The sequence below is a fragment of the Nannospalax galili genome, unplaced genomic scaffold, assembly GCF_000622305.1.
Source record: "Nannospalax galili isolate Female #2095 unplaced genomic scaffold, S.galili_v1.0 scaffold660, whole genome shotgun sequence".
NCBI classification, from domain to species: domain Eukaryota; kingdom Metazoa; phylum Chordata; class Mammalia; order Rodentia; family Spalacidae; genus Nannospalax; species Nannospalax galili.
In genome coordinates, this window is record NW_008349073.1 from 155,159 (window position 1) to 177,001 (window position 21,843).

At 38.4% G+C, this 21,843-nt stretch overlaps 1 protein-coding gene across 3 annotated transcripts in view; it reads left to right on the forward strand.

The window, feature by feature from the left end:
* The window catches only part of Cep41 (centrosomal protein 41), a 45,378-nt gene that overhangs the window by 18,491 nt on the left and 5,044 nt on the right, over nt 1-21,843 (forward strand). For 2 of the 3 annotated variants that reach the window (XM_008846335.3, XM_008846336.3), the window contains exons 3-9: nt 5,985-6,032; nt 10,106-10,167; nt 11,129-11,198; nt 18,249-18,393; nt 20,198-20,349; nt 20,704-20,771; nt 21,705-21,819. In XM_008846335.3, the coding sequence (XP_008844557.1) occupies nt 5,985-6,032; nt 10,106-10,167; nt 11,129-11,198; nt 18,249-18,393; nt 20,198-20,349; nt 20,704-20,771; nt 21,705-21,819 (660 nt within the window). Of the gene's footprint in view, nt 1-5,984; nt 6,033-6,575; nt 6,708-10,105; nt 10,168-11,128; nt 11,199-18,248; nt 18,394-20,197; nt 20,350-20,703; nt 20,772-21,704; nt 21,820-21,843 lie in introns of those variants that run through there. The other variant, XM_029570024.1, reaches the window with a different exon arrangement.

Consider the following 21,843-nt stretch of genomic DNA (forward strand, 5'->3'; position numbering starts at 1 on the left):
TCCCTCTTGTAGTATATGCCAGTTCTTCACTCCTTTTTATTGCCAAATGATCTTCCATTGTGCAGGTATTCCACATTTTTTATCTACTCATCAGTTGATGGATATTTGTATTATTTATACTTCCTGGCTGTGGTGCATCTAAGAACATCAGGTATGTAAGTTTTTATGTGAACATGTGTTTTCAGTTCTCTTGAGTGTATACTGAGGAGTTGGATTGCTGGTCATATAGTACTCTGTATTTAAGTTTTTGAGAACATGTCAAACTGTTTTTGAATGTGGCAACACCAATTTACATCCCCATCAGCCGTGTGGGATGGCTGTCTTCTCCACACCCTCACCATTGTTTTTTGACCATCATGTTGATTATAGCCACCATCATGGGCATGAAGTGGTACCTTGTGGTTTTAATGTGCATGTTCCCAGTGACTAATGATATTGAACAGCCTTTTGTGCTTATTGGCATTTGTATATATCTCCTCTGGAGCAATGTCTACTTAGATCATTCGTCCATTTTAAAATAGGAGTTATTTTTCTTACTACCATTATTCTTTTATTCCGGATACTAGACTTTTAACAGAAGTATGATTTCAAATGTATTCTCCCATTCTGTGGACTGTCTAGGGTTTTTGTGGTACTTAGCTTGGAGAATAAATTTTGTCTACCCATCTTTCCTAGAAGCAGAAGTCTCCTCAAGTAGTTTTATAATAGCTTTGGGAATGGCCAAAGCTTGCCTTATTGCTTCAAGCTCAAAAAATTTTAAAGTTAGTATGAGAGATAAATCTTATCCTAGTGTGTGTGTGTTTCAAATTTGGCAATCAGTTAACTTAAGGGAGAGATCTTATTTTTAATGTTTGTGTTTCCATGTATTTTTGTGACATACCTCTCTGTGTTCAGAGAGGTTTTCCACCTGGTGTGTAGTACCTGTGGATTATTTACTACAATTCAGAGCCAAAGCTTTTGGGGGTTACCAGTCCCAGGGTATTCCTAACTACGTCATTTTGCCCAAAGATTATCATTGCTGTGAGGTGAAAGAATTGATGAGTCCTGGTGAAGGACACTTAAAAGGGACCTTTGAACCCAGGTCAGGGAAGAGTTCTCATCTGTGGGATGTTTGCTTGGTTTGTTTTGGTTTGGGTTTTTTTTGTTTGTTTGTGTTTTTCTTTTTTCTTTTTCTTTTCTTTTTTTTTTTTTTTTTTTTTTTTTTTTTTTTTTTTTTTTTTTTTTTTTTTTTTTGAGACAGGGTTTTACTCAGTATCCTTGGCTCACTTGGAACTCACTGTGTAGACCAGATCCATCTGCCTCTGCCTCCCAAGACCTATGGAATGTTTTTAAGCTCTGTAGCCAGAGCAGTAGAAATAAATAGACAGAGGAATGATCCAGCAGTTCCCATTCCTAGGCTAAGTGAGTCTCTAGTCTTTTCTCACCAGACTGATCAATTCAGAATCAATTACAAGAAATCAAGAATTCTGTGGTCTCTTTTGTCTTCACCCAAATTACCTTCTACCAAATTTTTCAAAGACTGGTGTCCTCCTCCTGGGTAAAGATTATTTTTGTCTCTATGCTCCTGACTCTACTTCTCACAGAAACCCAAACACTGCTGTGCAGCTGTGGCTAGACATCTCAGAATTATTTTGAGCTTCCAGTATTTCTTATGTCCCATAGGTACCTTGGGTTTGTCTTTTCAGGTCCCTAGCATTGCCAGACTGGGCCTGGAGTGGCTTATGCTTTTGGGACCATGTTGTGGGCACCTTGCTCAGTTGCAGCCTCAGGGTTCTGTGTGTTCTAAGCACCCTCTCTGGGTCTGTTCTGCAGCGCTGTGGGCTTGATTGAGCGACACTTTCTAAAACCATGGGCTCCCCCTGGGTTAGACTTTTCTACCCTTAGCTGCATTGACCTATCACACTTGTCTTCTTTTTCAATCTAATTCACATTTCTTTAGCTTTCCAAATCCTGTGGGCCTCTTTCACTCAGTCTTCTCTAACCTTATTTTTATTTTTGTAAAAGTTGTCTTCTTTTTGTTAGATCTGCACATCTAATCATTTCCTTTTTTCTTCTTTAGTCTTTATTTTTCTCGAATATTCGCTAATAGTCTTGATCTAAGCACCGGAGCTCATTACAGACTAGGTGCTTTTCATTTTTATCTGGTATTTAATTCTGTCTCTTAGGTCAAAGGAAGAAATGTATGTGAAAAGCTTTTACAAACCAGACAGCACTGTGCACACGTATGGTTGATTGAGGTTAACAAAGGACCACTGACCCTTTTTACAGTTTCTGCTCCTTCTGAGCCAAAAGAACTTCTCCGTAGTTGAAGGAAATATTGAAGGAAAAATAAAGCCACGGAGTTGTCTCTTAGCAACTGAATTCCTGCCTTATAAATCTTACCGTCTCTAAATTACTGCTTCTCAGAATCATTTGCTTTTGTTACAATGCTCAGTACAAATAATGTTATTAAATTATAGGAACACAATGGAAAAAAAACCCAAGTAATGAGTCACCCAGTTAATCGATTGTACTCTGTCTTTGCACAGGACTATTGATAGAGTTGAATTGTTTCTTTCTCTTGATTCTAGTTGTAAAACTCTAGTTAGATCTTTCATTGCAACTTCAGTTGTAAACAAGGTAGATGCTAAATACCACCTTCTGCTTTTCTAGTTTGCCTGATTCAATGGGTTATATGTGTATTCTATAACATAATTATGTATAAATCAAGCTGCACATAGGTTAAAGAAAATCAGGTGTATGAAACTCCGGCCAAATTGTGATGTGATTATTTACATTATAAAATAACCTGCCAAAAGGGTTTTTCAAATGTTGGAGTCTCATAGTACATTTCATTCAGCAAGTGTTTTTAGTGACTTCTACACTAGAAAACAAGAATAAAGATTGTGAGTGTGTGGGCACATGTCTCTGTGCACAGATAAATAATCCTGGGCTTTCTGTTAAATAAGGTAGATAAGATTATCTTAAATTTCGGGAGTGGCAAGCTGAGGGCCTAGGAGTTGAAAGGAGGGAAAGGCTACTTCCTGCTGGGTAAGCCATCACAGTGATGTGCAAGAGAATGAAGACTAACAGTTTAGTAATTAAGGCAGTGCTGAGGAAGTCTGCCAGGAGCAGCACAAGAGCAAGGAACTCTTAAGTACTAAGCCATGGGGGGCCACTGAGCTTTTCATTTTGTTTGGTTTTGCTTTTTAATTAGTCTTCTTTAGGAAATTTTGGCAATACTGTATGATTTCAAAAATTTGTAAAAGATTAGTTCTCTGATAGGTTTTTAGGCTCCTTTCGCATAAAAGACATATTTATGAACAAATGAGGAATAAAGTTAATTTATTTCCAGTCATTTTAGAAGGTAGTCAAAAACTATTTTCTCATGCAATTAGATAAGATGAAACACTTAGTTGATAAACAACTTACAGAGTGTGATAAAACTCTACTTTTCATACAGAGTCATTTCCAGGGGGTTTTGGGTCTGATCATACTGCCTCATTTCTCTAGTTGAAGCAATGTGGAAATCCTCCATTCTTTTTGTCTCCTCTATCCTGGGATAAGAATAAATGTCTGTCACAAAAACAGCCTTTTGTTAACAGCCCTCTTGGACTTGTTCATAATTTTGCCAATTTTTTGTATAACTGCAAAAGATTTTGTTTTTCTGCCTTTGCCTTTAGTAGGAAAAACAAATAGTGGGTGAGACTGCTCGCCTCAGCAATATTGTGAAGACCTGCTGTATACAAACACTGAAGATGTAGTTAATAAAGAAATCCACTCTAGGACTGGACATGTAGCTCTGTGGTAGAGCACTTGCCTCATATATGTAAGGCTCTGGGTTCAGTCCTCAGTACTGCAAAAAAAAAATTTAAAGATACTTTGTTATTAGAAACATTATTAGTTAGAACTACAGTATTTTAATAATAAAAATGAAATAAGGGAGACTGGTTGTTGTTCTTCATTCCTCAGGAAGTTCATACCATCAGATGGTTCTGTAAAGAAAGAAATAACACGTCCTACAAGCTTACCTCCTCCCAGTTAAAACAACACAAGAACTGTAGATATAGCTCAGAGTAGAGTCCTTTCATGCAGGAGGCCTGGGGTTCAATCTCCAGCACTATAGATAATAATATAAAACACAAATGAAGAAGCCAGGTGGTCTTTTGAGCCATATTAGAAACCAGGAGGTTGGGAATGTTAATCCTAGCATAGTTACTAACTCTTGCATCACTGGACAAATTGATAAGACTTTTTGTTTTCCAGGTTTTTTGGCTTGACTGCCTGAGGCTTTCTGAGTCCCAGGAAACTGCCACTTGAACTGCACACAGTATAGGGGACACAGGGACCTGTAACCAAAGTTACTTTGTCTAATATTTTCAGAATAAGACCATGAGAAGCTAAACAGTATACAGATTGACTTTTTTCTTCACAACCTCATATATTGATCAGGCAAGTCTACACTTGAGTTCAGAGTTGCAGTAAGGAAGAGAGATGGAAAGAATTTATGGCTTCTACTCTGGAATTCCCAGGTCAATTCTCAGGTCAAAAGGCACATTTTAGACACTAAAGAGTATTTCTTCTTTCCTTTTCCTTCTCTGTATATCCTTCCACAGAAGATTATGGGGGCTATAAGGAGGAAAAAAGCTTGAGTCAAAAAAGAAAAACCCAAAGAACCTGAAACAGGTTGTGTTTGCTTCTTGTCCTCTTCTTGGCTTGGGAGCCTCTTGGAGACACACTTGGTATCTCTAGGGAAGGTTTCAGGCCTCTGAGCAGCCCTAACAGACTTCATGTCTCTCTGAGCTTCTGGATTTAAGAGTACATTGCAAACAGGGCACTGTTCTGATATAAAGCGTACATCTTAAGATGAAAACAACAATAATTTTTTCAAAACCTAAAATAGTAGATTTTTAATTCCATGATGAATTCATGGTAGGTTTATTAACAATAACAAATCAGGTAAGATATTATTTGGAAAATACATTTGGGGGTTTAAAGCCAGGATTTCTTTTCCCTCTGCTTCTGACCCAAACATGAAGAAAAGTTCAGAATAGTATTTTCAAACATCAGTTTGTGCCATTAATTGAAAACATTTCTTTGATCTAAAGTTGAGCTGAAACTAACTTAATCCTCTCAAGGTTTAAAGTGGAGCAAAATTATAGAAATGAGAAAATATTAGGAATGTTTTTCATTTGCCATATTTTTAGGTGCCAGATAGAACTTGCTGTATTGAATCAAATCAACTCGTAGCATACTCAAGGAAAAAAAAGTCCTGGCTTGAAAGCTAGAATTTAATTCACTTAGAAACCAGAATGATCACGGACCAGTTTGAAAGTATGAAAACTCTCCAAACCACCTTGGCTAGAACCTAGTATTGTAGAACCAGACCATAAAACATGAGGGCTGGGTCCACTCCATAGCTGTGGGAAGCTTAGCACATCAAGTCCATGGTGAATACTAGATTGTGTGGTCTAGTTCAGGCTGCAACATCAGCATGAATAGTGGAATGCCAAGTTCAGGGAAGAGGAAGAAGCCATAAAGACAAAGCAGAGAGGAGAGGGTTGCTTGGGTAGCCACAGAGGCATGTTTTAGACATTCAAAGAATATTGCTGCTTTCTTCATCATCCTCATGTATCCAACCCACAAAAGATTATGGGGGCTCGAAGGAAGAAGAAAGCTACGACTCAAGAAGGAAATAAAAGGAAAGCAAAGTATAAATGGTCATCTGTATTGCCTGAGACTGTGAAATGGTTTTTGGGAGGGCAATGCACCCCACCTTAAACTCAGTAGATCACAACGCTTTCCTTGGTTCCATATCTTTAACTGGTGCTGTGAATCCAAAAGACTTTACCATATGTGGCTCATTTGCCTGGTGTCCAAAGTTCCATAGGAACGGGATGAAAAGCTTGGGGAGTGCATGCGTGTTCTCCATTCTGTTTCCACAGTGGTACTCATTTCCTGGCACTTAGCACTTAGCGTATCTAAAATTTGTCTTTTCTTTCCAGGTAACAGTATGACAAAATATATTGAGAAGCTAGAAGAGATCAAAAAGAGTAAGTAACAATGTTGATGGCTTGGGGAAAATGGACCTCTGTAGTTTTCTAAAAGCTGGTTATCAACTAACCACCATACTTAGAGCTGCCATGTGTGGAGAGCTGTGGGGGTCAGGTGAGCCAGACACTAGTTACCCTTATGTCCAGTGTCTGCCTAATTTACATCCCATAGATGACTTTAATGTTAGAATGTGGATGAGTTCTTTGAAACAGTCACAGCCCAAGCTTCTGGTTTGTTGTGCTGCAGTCTCTCTGGCCTTTTATCTGGGACTCGCTCTTCTTTTCTATTTGGTCTGTACCTGAGATAGGGTAATGATAGCTCTCTTCATAAGAGCTCTCTTCATAATTTTCTTATGAGTTTAAATTGGAGCATATTCATGAAGGAGTAAGATGTGTAAGAGGCAAACTTGTTCTTAGTGTTCTTTAGCCATCCATCCAGGCTGTTTTCCTTTAATTAAAAATCGTGTTTCATGCACATCCTTTTTAAAAGCTAATCTCCTGAAGAGATATCTTACTAGTCACTGAATGCATTTCCTTCCACAGACCATCATTTTTCAATCTGTGTCCAAAACCAATCAAGAAAATATGAACATTGAGGCCAGAATTAAAGAAGATGTAGAAACGTGTTTCCCAAGATGGATTTGCTGTGTCACAAGCAGGAAAACAGAGAGCTAGGGGAGTATTTGGCAAATGGTGGCGAAGAAGTATTTCTGTTCCAGTTCAGGATTTGGTCCTGCTAATATTCATCTTCTTGGGAGGGAAAATTACAATTCTAAAATATACCAGAACTTTTTTTTGACATAACAGACCTTTTCATTTAAAACGATATTGTCTTTTGAATTGCTGCAGTGTAGCAGTTCATCTATGGGGCAACCCATAGATGTGGACTAGGGAGCTGCTTTCTCCTGCATTTATTTACTGTACTCAACTCTAAGAACCAGTGCTAGAGATACTTTTAATGTCACAGGATCCTTCTCTTTTCTTCCTAGGCGTTTTACATTATTATGTAAGTATATATCTTTATATATAAGATATATTAAATTTCCAAACTACGAAAGAAAATCATGTTTACTCACCCACACTGCACTGTTGTCATCCTCAGCTCATGTAAGGCGACAGCTTCCAGCCTGCCTACTTCTATTTGGGTTTGTGGTCTCTCTCGGTTCCCTTCCATTTGAAGCTAAATGTGAGCTCACATGTCTTTACCAGAAATTTGTCCCATAAAAAATGTCCCGTTCCTCCCAGATTGGCTAAACTTTGCTTTAAAGCATTTCTTAAGAGTACAATGTGGTTTCTTGAATATCTAAACTTTTAAATGGAGATTATCTTCCCCAAAGAACTCTGGGAATCAAGTCCTTGAGAATGCTCCCTCCCGCCTGTCTGTAGAAGCCCTGGGTTTCCTCTCGCCTTGATCGCATGCTTTGTGCCCACTCGACAGCTGTACTTTAGATTCTGGTTTGGCATCTGCGTTGTAGAAACTGTTTCCTTTTCTTCATCTTTTTTTGTGCTGAGTTTCTCTTGGGTCAGAAGAGAGGAGAATGCTTCCTTGTTTCTCGACACCCTAGACCCAGCTCTTTGCTTGCCTTACCTCAGATGCCACATCTGTCTGTGAAATCACAAACCTTGCTCTGTTACTTTCTTTGATTTGTCTTCCACTCTGAATCCAACTTCCTTTTCTTTGCTAATATCGCATTTAACAGAACCCTGAAAATGCAGAAATCCTTTGTAATCTGAACATTCTTTCAACTATACCTGGGGAAAATAGAGGCTCTGTGCTATTGACCATTGACAAAGCCTATTCTTGGGGCCTGGTGGTTAAATGACACTAGTTGGACCCAGTGTGAAACATACTAGATAGTCAGGTCTCTGTCCTTCCAGTAACTTGAGAGAGGTGGGCCCACACCCCAGGCTCACTGGAGAAGCAAACCTTGATAATGTATCTGAGCTGGGATAATCTGTCTCCTACAGAGTCCCGAGAGGAGCCCAAGTAGCAGAAGCTCCATTCTTAAAGCTGTGGTCGCTCTTGTGAGGACAGACTGACAGAGCCTTCCAAGTCATCCTTTCTTATAAAATTTAAAACTTAGTGTAAGACTTTAGTTTGATCTTTTATCTCTGAGTAATAATGTCAGAAAGTCCTACTGATGGCTGTCCTTCTAAACCAGAACCAGGTATGTAGCATCTAGGCACCAATATGTAGGGGGCTCCGAGGGCTTATGCAGAAGACAGTAGGAAGGCCAGCCTGCAGACCATAGCAGATTGGTGTTGATGTAGTATAATCTTTGCTTAGTTAGAGGGGATTTTAATGTGTACATTTTATACTTGGAAGTATTGCAAGCTATGTAACTATACCAAAAGAATATCAGTGGTACATATCAAAATACAGATTCCTTGAAAGCTATTGGCTTTTTCTGTTGTCTAATTTATTGCTACTTTGGTTTACGAAAATGACTTCAGGTGGGAAAACTGGTAGCAATTTGGGGAGAATTCTGTAGCTGTTCACGTGTACTTTTGAAGACTCTGCTTAGCCTGTTGGGTTTGTATCCAGGCAGGTTTATTACCTTGTTGTAGCCAGAAAAGGCTGCTCTAAGAATTTTCTAGAAATAATAGTCCACTTGCCAAATTGCTCTCTTCAAGACATTTTAAAACACAGAAGTTTTAATTCCCTGTAAGAAAGAGCCTTGATATATTTAACAGATGGTTAATTTTTAAGGTAGCATTATTTCCTGACTCTAATTATTAAAATATTTGGTAAATCAAGCTTATATTACCCTCTAAAGTAGCTATCCGGTTTGTGCTACATTTTTGGAGAATTCATGGAACTGATTAGTAACACCAAGTAAATAATCTTAAATACCTTTAATCCTTTCCTTTGTTGCTAGGAGTCTCGGTTTATGAGACATTCTGCGAGGGCCGTGGCAATTATCCAGCTAACCTTTAGTAATTCTGAAATAATGAGGCCATATTTAAGGACTCCTGGGCACTAGTATAAAAACCGTGAACAGGAAGGAAGGATAAAGGTGGACATAGTTCAACAATGAAAGCTTTAAAATTAGTAGTCATTGTTAGAAAAGTTTAAGGAAGCTAACTTTTAATGAGAATCAGTGCAACAGATTCTGGAAAAGTAAGGTTAGCTCATTTTTTAAAATAACTGCTCAATGTGATAGAAATATTTGCTCTTATTTGCTTCTGTGTTTTGTTTTGGTTTGTTTTGAGACAAGGTCTAGCCTTGAACCTCAGACTCCTCCTGCCTCTGCCTCCCAGCTGCTGGGGTTATGCCTACCATGCCTGGCTGATAAAAAGAATTAACGCAACTATAGAAGTCCCTCGTTTGAGTTATATTTCAAAACTATCAGGATGACACTGAGTGAGCATCAATTGTTTGGGTTGGTTTTTACTTGATTTGATTTTTCATTGTGGTAAAAACACAAAACATAAATTTATCATCTGAACTAGTGGTCAGTAACTTCAGTAGCATTAAGTGTATTCTCACTGTTGTACAAAATAGCCACAATTTTTGTCTCATGTAAAACTGAATAGGTTGATTTTTAAAGCGACACAAATGAAATTATGAAGACCAGTCTAACCTTGCACCCAGCACACATATACAAGTAAGTGATGTCTTAGGTCTCTAAAATAGTTTGCAACCCCAGGAGAAGGATGGCTCTCTTTTGAAGTCAGAATAGCAGGGTATAAATGCCTTACCAGCTATTTGGCCTGAGGCCACTCAACTTCTCTGGGTCGCTGTCATCATTTGTAAGATGTAGACGTTTATTCCTTGCTTTGTTCTGAAAAGGGTTCGAGGCAGCTTGTGAAAATGTGGCCACCGAATATGGCCACAGTAGAGTCAGCTCAGTGAAAGGCAAGTGCTTCCAGGTGGCCAAGGAAGAGGAGAAAAGCGATTAACATTCCCTGGCCTCATTTGCGCATGTCATGAAGATGAACAAGATAATCTATGTAACAGCATGCTCGGAACCTGAAAGATGCACCGTGTAGCTTGATAACTAGAAAGAATGAGTAGCCCAGAAAGCCCAAAATGAACCTGTAAATAAACATCTGTCTTATTCTGGTTTCAGATTATAGATACAAAAAAGATGAGCTTTTCAAGAGACTAAAAGTTACAACTTTTGCCCAGCTGGTAAGTTTAATGACCTTTCTACTAGAGTAAATTTGTGCTGCTTCCTGTGAACATTTCTAGATCTAACTCCAGGGCTCCTTCAGACAAGGATGAAGTGAAATTTTCCTCTTCAGTAAGGGTTCTAGAAAGTAAATAAACGTACATTCTATTTTGAATGGTCAGATTTGTAAAGTAGCTTTTATTTTACTTTATACATTTAATATTTAGAACCCAAAATTCTAGATTCAGGATTGTTTGGTATTTTTCAATATGGAAAACAAGTGACTTCCTTCTGTGACTGAGCTCCTTTCCAGATTGTTCTATTGTGAGTTATTTTGTTATGGGGGCAAGATACTGTCTTCTTCCATTTGAAGATAATTGACAAGATGTCTCTGTGACCTCCAAATAAGAGGCTCATTGATGTGACTTCAGTTTGGGGCCTTATGAAAAGGGCTTTAAAAATGGACACTGTTAAGATGTAAAATTCTGTAATCAGCATATGGGTAATTACTGGTAATTATTGGTAATTGGTAAAGCATATTGGTTTATTTCTGTGTTGTGTGGAGAATTTTCAACACTCTTCTGTGTTACTGTATGTTAGTAGTGTGTTTTCAAGAAACGGCATGTTATTCTGAGATCAAAATCTACACAGATGTAGGTAGAAATGCTTTTTCATGTTTCTTGTCTTAACTGAACCTTTTGGTCTTTTAAGTTTAATTTGTAATGTTTGTTTGTTTTTGTGCTAAGGATTTCAAGTAATGTTTTAAATGAATCTTTTCTTCTGGAACATTCATCTGCACTGTAATTACCACCCTGAAAGTAAAGGGCCTGAAATTCAGTCTCTTGTCCGGACACTGACAGCTTCTTAAAACAAGAGATCTTTGATGTTTGGTGTTTCCTAGTCTTTTGTAAAAGACAGAATTGCCTGTGTTTAAAAACAAAAACATACACATATCTACACATTTCATTCTTTTTCTGTCAGGTCATTCAAGTTGCTTCCCTGTCTGATCAAACCCTGGAAGTGACAGCTGAGGAGATTCAAAGGCTGGAAGGTAACGAGAAGTTCAGGTGTAGGAAAAGAACAGATTGACATGTGACTAAAGTGTTCACCCTGTACATTTATTGGTGTGTTCATGGGGACTTGAGACATTGATATAGCTGTCTGTAATTAGATAGTTATTCTCAGAGAAATGCTATCTGGTGCTTTAATTATTAATTCTTATCTCTTTAAAACAAGTTATATTTTCTGAAACATGCAGTTTTAATGTTTGAATATACTGTTTCCTTTTTTCCAACAAATATTTTTAGTGCCTTCTGCATACATACAGGTTAGAGAATTCAGTGGTAAGAAATTAAAAAGGTGATCAAACAACTCTGCTTCCATAGTATTTGCAGTCATGTGTGTATACATGCAAGTGTGTACATGTGTCTGTGAGAATGATAAAATACCACAGAATTATTGATGTGGGAGAATTTACTGATGGGAGGCAGTACTCATTTGTTAAGTATGTGTTGCTAGTTGCTTCATGTGATTAGTATTTTATTATATTACTATTATATTTATATCATTATTTAATATTCTCTCAACTGTCCGGAAGGTGCATTTCACAGATAGAAGCCAGAGCATCAGAAGTCAAACCATCTCCCAGGTGGCATAGCTGGTAAGGAATAGGCCTAGAACACTAAGTGTCTCCAGTCATCTCTAGTGTCTTACCATTGTATCATCAAGGGAGTCTGGAACATTCCTTTAGAAAGATGTGAATTGCTGTGGGACTTCTCAAGAAGGAAGGGTGGTTTCAAGTTAGCAGACTGAAGCAGACTTCCTCAAGGTGTTTGAACTGGGACTTAGAGGGGTTCATGTTAAAGGCAATACAGAGCTTGAGAAAGACATAGAAGTGAAAGGACAGCACGTGTGCTGGTGAATGTGGTAATCTGGTCTGGCTGTGGTCTTCAGAGTAGACACTGAATGGAAGATAAAGCTAGAAAGATAAGCAGGCTCCACATTTCCTTGCTTAAATACCAAGTGAAAAATAAAACCTCTATAGTGGTATACTCATGAAAAGAATACATAGACTTTGGGTCTTGATTTTATCCTGAAGTACCCTGCAATCAATGTGTGCCTGTTTACTGAAGAGGAATGTGTTTGTTAAGGTTGATGTAGGTCAGGAATTTGACTTCTGATTTCAAGACAAGTTTCTCTGGAAGTCTGAACACTGGTTTTGTGCAACTCAACTGTCATTTCTCTGGGCTGGTTTTTGTTAGGGAGGATAAAGAGAATCTGAAAACGACAGGAATTTATCTTTGACAGATGCCTCTCACTCGGCAGAGAAATAAGGACTCTTTGTAACAGAGATAATTGAGTCTCCTCATACAAATACTCCCAATTTTAACTGGGTTATATAAGCACCTAGATTTGGCCTTTAATTCATTGTTGAGCTTGCTGCACCAGAACATATGGGCACATGCAATTTTCTCTTCTGAGATAAATTTGCACAACAAAACAGGCTCTTGTAAAGTAGGACATCATAATGTATGAGTAATATTAGTGTTTTTCTAGGGCTCCACACAGTAATAATTCACTCAGGCATGCCTGTAGAACAGATTGTATCTGTATGTGTATTGGTTATCTTTGAAGAATGCAGAAATCACCTTTTACAACATTTGATGCTTTTTCCTGACTTAAAAAATATATTTCCAGAAAATTGAGAAAATGAAAAAATTATGTAAAGAAGAAAATTATAATAACTAATAATCAGTATAACCATTTGATGCATTTTCCTGCATTTCATACCCCACCCCAATAAATGTACACTCTGTACAGCTTTGCATCATGCTGCTTTGAATTAACGTTTTTCCATATTCACTTTCTTGTGTCATTAAATAGACTTCAAAAAAAAAACATGACATAAAAGTTGTGTTGTCATACAGTGTCTGTCCTTGGGTTATACCTTAATATAATTATTCTGTTGTTGGGCATAGCAATTTTTTTTTCTAATTTGTCACTTCAGTAAATTAGTGTTATACTATATATGTATAAATACTTGTGTGATCCTCATTATTCCTGGAAGGTAGATCCCTGCCGATGGTCAAAGGTCAGACCATCACCACACCATCTCCAGTGTGGCTGTAACCTGATTACATTCCTGTCTGGAATGAATGGGAACGCCGCCTGTTCAGCCAAAGCAGAATAATTACACTTTAAAAGTATTTGCTAATTCAGTGGGTGAAAATTTGCATTTAATTGTTTTAGTTTTTTCTTTCTTTGAAAATGAAATTGAGCTGTGTGTATATGTGTGTGCATGTGTGCACACACGTTCATTTGCTTGTTCTCTTGCTCCTTTGTACGTCCTTTCCCATTTTTTTCTATCTGATTTGTGAGAGCTCTGGATAATTGATACTTTCATACAACAAAAACCAATACAACACTGAAAATGATAAGAAAAAAAATCTTTGATTATTTGTAACAATTTCCAAGCTATATTACTAAGTAAAAATAAAGCAACATCAAAACAAAAACCCAAAGTAGAGAACAGTGTGAAGAACTTTCCTGGGTACGTGAAAGGGGGAGGACAGGAAACACACAGGAGTCATGGTTCTTCTATTTCTGGAAGGAGACATAAACATAGAAGGTTGTTCCCTTGTGGGAGGCAGCCTGGGGACTTGCAGGTCTGTAATGAGAAGAAAGCATGATCACATATTACCAACTTAACCTGTTTACTTATTTGCCTTGTATAATGATCTTTGTAACTACAAATTAAATATATTAGCTGTTACAGATACTTTTCCTGATTTGTTATTCAGCTTTTAATTTTCTGTTTGTTGATTTTTGATGTATATGAGGTTTTCTTTTTTCCTTTTTACATTTTTACATGTTACTGCTGTGTTTTATTGCTATAGCCTCATAATAGCCAAAATAAACTATACACCCATAATATCCAAAATAAGATAAAGTATTTACCTATATTGGTAGGTCTGTACGTGGGATTTTTCATTTTTTATTTAAACCATTTGGTATACATTTTGGTACCTTACGTTAGTAAGGTGATGATTAAAATTATATTTTCCAGATAACTGAGAAATAGTTTCAGTATCACTTATTGAGTATTTCTCTAGCCAATGAATTGTGTTGTGGATACATTAAGTTTGTGTGTGTGTGTGTGTATTCTAAGATTTGTTTCCATATACTTTGATCATTTACCTTTTCATTATATATTACTATTTGCTAAAGCAGGTTCTGCAAATTACCTTTAATTTTACTTATATGTGTGTGTATTGATCTTTCCAATTTTCTTCCTTACTTCCTTTCCCCCTCCCTATTGGAGATTGAACATAGAACCTCAGGCCTCATCCATGCTAGGCAAGTACCTACTACTGAACTATATCATGCCAGCCTGGTTTGTTGTTGTTATCCATGGGACAGCATCTTACTAAGTTGCTCAGGCTGGTATTGAACTTGTGATCCAACTGCCTCAGCTTCCTGAATTACTGGCATTACAGAACCGAGTCACCAGGCCTGGCTCTGAAATTTTTTTTCTAAAAATCCCATTGAGATCAGTATTAAGGATGAAATTGAATTTGGAAAGGATTGCAGCATTTTACTTTGATTCATCCCACCAGGAATATGCAACTCGTGATACCCTCTTCATTGAGGTCTTTTTTGAGACTTTGAATAAAACTGCAGAAGTTCCTTAAAGGACTTAGAAGTATTTAGTAGAAACTTTACACATGTTTTAGTAGTGTTTCTAGGAGAGTATGTTTTATAACTGCAGTTACCGTAAATGTAAGAAAATCATCTTTACAAAGCCAGGCATGGCGGCACACGCCTTTAATCCCAGCCCATGGGAGGCAGAGGCAGGCAGATCCTTGTGAGGTCGAGGCCAGCCCAGCCTGGTTTACATAGCGAATTCCAAGCCAGCTGGGGCTACAAGGAGACCTTGTCTCAAAAAGACAAAAAAAAAAAAAAAAGCATCTTTATGTTTTCTAGTCAGTATATAGTGTGTTAGCACTTTTTTTTCTCTCCCGGCCCAACCCCAACTAACGCCAGTGTTAAATCAAAACCACAGATTCGTTTGTCCTTGTCCTAGTATTCTCCTGAAGTTTCTAGATATAGTATCATATCATATACAAATTAAAATTTTAAAATATTTTTATTTACTATTTTTATGTGTATGAGTGTATTGCCTGCATGTGTACAAGTGCACCTATGTCATGCAGTGAGGCAGAGGTCAGAAGAGGTACCAGATCCCCTGGAGCTGGAGTTACAGATGGTTGTTAGCTGCCATGTGGGTACTGGGAATCGAACCCAGGTCTTCTTCAAGAGCAGTCAGTACTCTTTAACCGCTGAGCCATCTCTCCAGCCCCTGCAAATTGAATTTTACCATAATAATTAGGCTTCTTCTCTTTTTCTCTTTCCCTGTATTTCTTAGAACAGAAAATTCCCAAATTTTGTCACCTCATCTTCTTCTACACTCTTAAAAATTATTGAAGACCCCCAAGGAGCTTAGGCATATGTGAATTGTATCTGTTCAAATTTACTGTATTCAATTCTTAAACAGAACTTAAACAATATTTATTACCTCACATAAAAATACCAGTACTGGGACTGGAGAAATGACTCAATGATTAAGAGCACTGGCTGCTCTGGCAGAGGACCCGAGTTCAAATCCCAGCACCCATGAGGCTTAACAACTGTCCATAACTACAGTTCCAGGGACTCCAACACTTCTTCTGACCTCCATGGGCATTGTGCGACATGGGTGCACTTACATATATGCAGGCAATACACTCATACACATAAAATAAAGTGTATGATACTGGGGATCAAATCCAGGGCTGCATGCATGCTAAGCATGTGTTCTCCCACTGAGTTACACCCTAGCCCATAAAAATATATTTTTATGAAAAATCACTATATTTCCCAAACAAAATTTTACCAAGTGGCTTTATTTTATGTATTTTATAAATTTCATTCATGTCTGATTTAATAGAAGACAACTAAATCTGATACTGATTTTGCATTTAGTCTGTTGTGATGTGCTGCTTGTGTTGAACTGAATGAAGAGAGTCTGGCTCACATGGGCATTGGAAGAAGTGTTTCACTAGCCCTTTCAATTAATTTGTATTTTTTCTTTGATACTACGCTAAAACTTGGCAACTGGTTTGTCCTCCCTCCCTCCCTTCCTCTCTCCTTTCCCTCTTCCCTTCTTCCCCCTCCCTTCCTCCTTTTCCTGTCTCCTTTCTTTTCCATCCTTCCCTTTCTTTCCTTTCTTGCTTTTCTGGGACAAGGCATCTACATGTAGGCCAGCCTAGCCTCAAACTCACAACCCTGCTGCTGGAATCACAGGTGTATATCACCTGCTCAGCTAATAGTTTCTTAAGGGTTCACTGTAACATGGACTCTGACCCCCATCAATGAATTGTTTTTTTTTAATGAACTTTTTATACTCTGTTATATTAAAAATTCTTTAGTCTGTCTTGCACTTTGAGCACATCCTTTACCTGTGTATGATTTCCTATCATACACTGGTTGGAAACATCATTTTGCTGTGTCCTGGTGCTTAACAATGGCTCTAAATTTGGGGAAGAGGCTCCTCATACTTCACCTCCTTATGCCAAATACAGATTCCAACATTCTGGGTTTTGCGCAGCATTTAACCACTGACAACAAATGCTATCATTTGTTTATTTAAGAAGAGAACATTAATTTTCTTTAATGATGCTTACTTAATTTATCTTTGAGACAATGTCTCCCAAATATACAAGTCTGCTAGGTGTGGTGGCACACACTTTTAATCCCAGAAGAGGCAGGTGGATCTCTGTGAGATTGAGGCTAACCTGGTCGCCATAGTGATTTCCAGGCCAGCTAGGGCTACAGGGAGACCCTGTCTCAAGAAAATTACTAAGTAACTATATATATATATATATTTTTTAAACCAAGATGCATGTAGGGGTGGGAGAGATTGGTCAGTGATTAAGAGCATGTACTGCTCTTGCAGAGGACCTGGTTCCCGGAACCCACATTGAGCAGCTCACAATCACCTGTAACTCCAGCTCCAGGTGGCTCCAACACCTCTGGCCTCCAAGGGCTCCTGCACTCTTGTTCACATACCCACTCAGATACATATGCACGTACATATAATTAAAAATAAAATAAAATCTTTTTTTAAAAGAAAGAAAAAAATGCCTCTGGCAAAAATGGCTGACCCAGCTACAGCCTAGCAATCATTCAAATACATTTCCTTGAGATGCCCACAGTATGTAGGTACAACAAACTGGCCTGTATGTGGGTCTCTTTCATCACACAGAATAATCCAAAGGCATGTACTTACTTCAAGGTGAGGTTGGTCTCTTTTCGAGCTGGCTTAAGACTGACTATGTGGCACAAGTCTCGGACTTCTCGCAGTGTTCTTGCCTCAGCCTCCCAGGTACTAGGAGGTACAGCTGTGAGTCACCATACTGTTCAAGGTGAGATGTAATAAAAACTATTAATCATTGCTCTATCAGGGACCCTTTTTAGTGTGGCCGCCATATTTATTTACTGCGAGAGCATGTGCAACAGTGAAAAAATATGCCTGCTCGTAACTCTGGTGCCCCTGCCCCGACACCTGCTGAAGTGCTAGCATTTTTTACAGCTTCTTTTGCACCATCAGTGCAAATATCAGCACAGTTTTTTAAAAAAAGACAAATAACATCTTAAAAACTAGTTTTCACTTTGCAGACAGCATGAAAGGGTCTTGGAGAGCTCCTACCTATCCATTTCAAGGTCTTTTGAGAATGCCTTGTATTAGAACTTGTAGAACAATTTAGTAATAAATGATAGTTTTTTAAACTTCGTATCAATGCAAATACTTAAGTAAATTCAAATCCTGAGGTTCCATTTATTTATTTAGATTTTTTTAAGTTACATTTATTTGTAGATGTGAGTGGAACACGTGTGCCATAATGGACACGTGGAAATCAGAGGACAACTTATGGATGCTGGTTTTCTCCTTTCACCTTGTGGGTCCGAAGGATCACACTCAGGTCGTCAGGCTTGGCAGCAAGTGCCTTTACCCACTGACTCATCTCACTGGCCCTACTTATTTCTTTGTTGCAAATTTTAGACAATGATTCTACAAATTCAGTGCCTGATGCTGAAATCGCTGCCAGAACCAATGGGAAAGGGAGTCCTGGGGAGCAGTCACCCAGCCCTGTTCAGTTTATCAACATCTCTGGAGCAGGGGACTCCAGTCGCTCCACTCTGCAGAGGTACTGGCATTGGGTTCATATTTTCACTGCATTGTTCCTTCCCACATTCTAGTGGCACATTCCAGTGATGGATCACCTTTGAAACAGAACTGGCAGCAGTGCTACCCCATGTTCAGTCCCAGCCCTTCTGCTTTCATTGGTGTAAGTGCTGTCTCCTGAGTCGTTTTCACTTCTTACTAAGGTGATGTGCACATATATGACCAGGAGAGTGTTGATTTTCACTCTTCAATTCCATTCTTCTCAGCTTCCAAATCTAGGTTTGATATTAGGATGTAGCTTTTTTATAAGTATTAGGTAGCCTGAGTATGAATGTTGCCCTGTCTCCTGTACCTTATAATTGTCCTGTTGAGAATCTGGAGACTGATGCCAGCCATTGGCATTGATTTACTGCACATGGCTGGTCCTGTCTACTTGCAAGGGCCTTGTTTCCTGCATTGCTTTCTCCCAAATAGTAACTGATGATTATGATTGGTGCCAGTTTTTATCACATATCCATCCCTTCTCCCAATGAAACACTTCTGCTAGAGAAGCTAGATTTTCCCACTGAGAGCGCTACTGTCACTGGGACCACTGTTGTTATTTCATAGCTCCCTTTGTGAAAGGACTTATTAAAAATGCATTCAAAAGAAGATAGGCTACCAGTACTTCCACCATGGGTGCAGCTTCATGTCAGATAGATCTTCTCCTTTGGTTCAGTGACATGTGTACTATGTAGCATGGAGTCATAGTATTTATTGAATTAAAATTCAGAAGCTGATGTTCTGTGGTGGGAGAACTATGCTTCATACTAATCTCTGGTAAGGAAAATCCTAATATATCCTAGGGAAATAGCCATCTTCTTACTCCATTACTCCATTCAGTAGTTCACTACCTATCATTTTATCTATAACACCTTGTCTTAGTCCTTTGATGTTTTTCCCTATAATATTAAGATGGAAACTAATATTTTAATGACCTTAGAAACAGAACTGTCAGTGATGAACTCCTGTATTTTAATCCCAGCTCTTCCTCTGTCTCATTGTATGACTGCCACTAACTCTAAAAGCCTCTTCAACCTCTTTATTAGCCTGTGTAAATTGGATAAGTACAGATAACTATTGAAAATAAGGTTCAGTGTCCATATAAGATAGGTCATTGTATAAGTACAGTCATGCATCACTTAATGATGGAGCATTCTGAGAAATATGTCATTAGATGATTTTTTTTCATGGTAAGAGCATCACAGAGTGTACTTACACAAACCAAAATGGCTACAATCTCACTCGGCAGTGTAATCTTATGGAACTGTCATTATATATGCCATCCATGTTTGACTGGAATGTCGTCACACGGTGTGTGACTATATGGAACATATGAAACATTATTGATACTTTATATTGTATTTAATATACATTGAAATCTCTTACACATCTCTTGTCCTGTCAGCCTTATTCTTTTCCCCTTTATTTTGCTTTCTTATTCTTTAAAATCCTATTGAACAATCTCCTCTTTCTCTACATGCTGCTGTTGTTGCTGGAGACAGCATGTACCCTATAGTATCTACCCTTCAGCCCTGTGAGATTTGGCATGCATTTTCTGAGGGTAATGATAGATGCATGCATCCCCTCTTGGAGTTCAGTGTGACAGAATAGGAATCTATAGGCTCCTGCCTTTGGAGGCAGAACTGAGGCATTTGAGCCATCTACCTTTTCTTGGAGGTGCCTTTTGGGAAGATGAGCACTCATCTCACCATTTGAAGAAATGTGTTTGACCTTTAAGCCTCTAACCCCTGATAGTTTCTACTGACCTACTTTTCCACATATAGCGTCATCAGTGGTGTTGGGGAACTGGATGTAGACAAAGGGCTAGTGAAGAAAGAAGAACCCAACACCAAAGACAAGCCTTATACGGACTGCCCCTTCCTGCTGCTAGATGTGCGTGATCGAGACTCTTACCAGCAGGGCCACATTGTTGGAGGTGAGAGGAGCCTTAGCATGCCTAACTCCCAGGCGCAGAGCCTGTCCTTGTTCCAGGAAAGCTTCACACCAGTGCAGGGTCCACAGTTAAGGAAACTGTGTGTGTATATGTGTGCTCAACCCTTCAAGTTGATGCTATCACATCTTCCAAGGATGCTGATTTCTGGTGGCTCAGACAGTAAAGCCAAGTTTTCCTCTTTTGTTCGTGGTGCCCTTTTCATTTCTTTCATGAAGTGTTTAGGTTTATGGCTCATTGATTTTGAAAATATATTTACCTCTTGGATTGTAAGCCTGCTGGGAAGTGGGGCCAAATTGTAAGAGCACTACAGGCTTCCTAATCTTCTTCTTTTTGTAGCTTACAGTTACCCAATTGCAACTCTATCCAGGACAATGAACCCCTATTCAAACGATATTCTTGAGTACGTATCCTTTGTTGTAAGACCCAGAGTATCATGAACTATGCTTCTGCTATGAAAATTGAAAAGGATCTTTGGCACTAACCAGGTTTGTATATTTTAGGTTTTGGATACCTAACAGCTACTCAGAATCCTAACTGTTAAGGCACATGCTTCCAAATCTGCACAGGGCCACAAAGCATTAGATTAAGGGTTATGATCTGTTGTCAAGAGTTAGTCCTAGGACTTTTGGCCCTCCAGAATGCTTAACCAAGCAGAGCTTAAGTAAATATTTTTCTACTATAATTTTTTTCTTTTTACATTTTTAATTTTCCATTCATAAAAGTCATACAAGTAGAAAATAAATATTGGAAAGTATTAAACAACATGAAAATCTATAATCATACAATCAAACATCAACTTTTTTAACATTATTGGTATATTTTATTCCAGACTATTTTCTATGTGTATGTGTGTAATTTTGTTTCACAAAGTTGAAGTCATACTATAGATGTAATTTCCATTTGTAATTTACTGTGTATTTCCTTATGTTAATCCAAGCTGCTGGTAAACTCCATTTTTGATGGTGTATAATACCTCATCCTCAATTTACTCAGTCCCCTGTTCTTTATTTGGGGGCTTTTAGGTGGTTCTACTTTTGAGTTATGGTAAGGAAGCCTTCAATGGGTATATTGGACATGGAGGTTGTGATGGTTCCTTTCTAGTGTTGTAAAGATGAAAGAATTACAAGATTTAGCAAATGTTAACTAGTGCCATCATGGACTAAGGTAATGCTAGTTCCTAAAAGGAGAGAATACCAGCTTGTGTGGTCTCTGACAGCAAAGGCCGTGGATAAGAATGAGCTTCTCAGTGTACTCAGAGGGATGAACCTTGACAATTCAGTGTTTCTTGTAATCTAGAAGCTTTAGCTCTGTGCTTGGAACCTTAACTCACCTCACAGAAAAATGCTCACGGCAAGATCATCATTCTGTATGATGATGATGAGAGACTGGCCAGCCAGGCAGCCACCACCATGTGTGAGCGTGGGTTTGAAAACCTCTTCATGCTTTCTGGAGGTGAGCAAAGCTGAAATCTGCCTA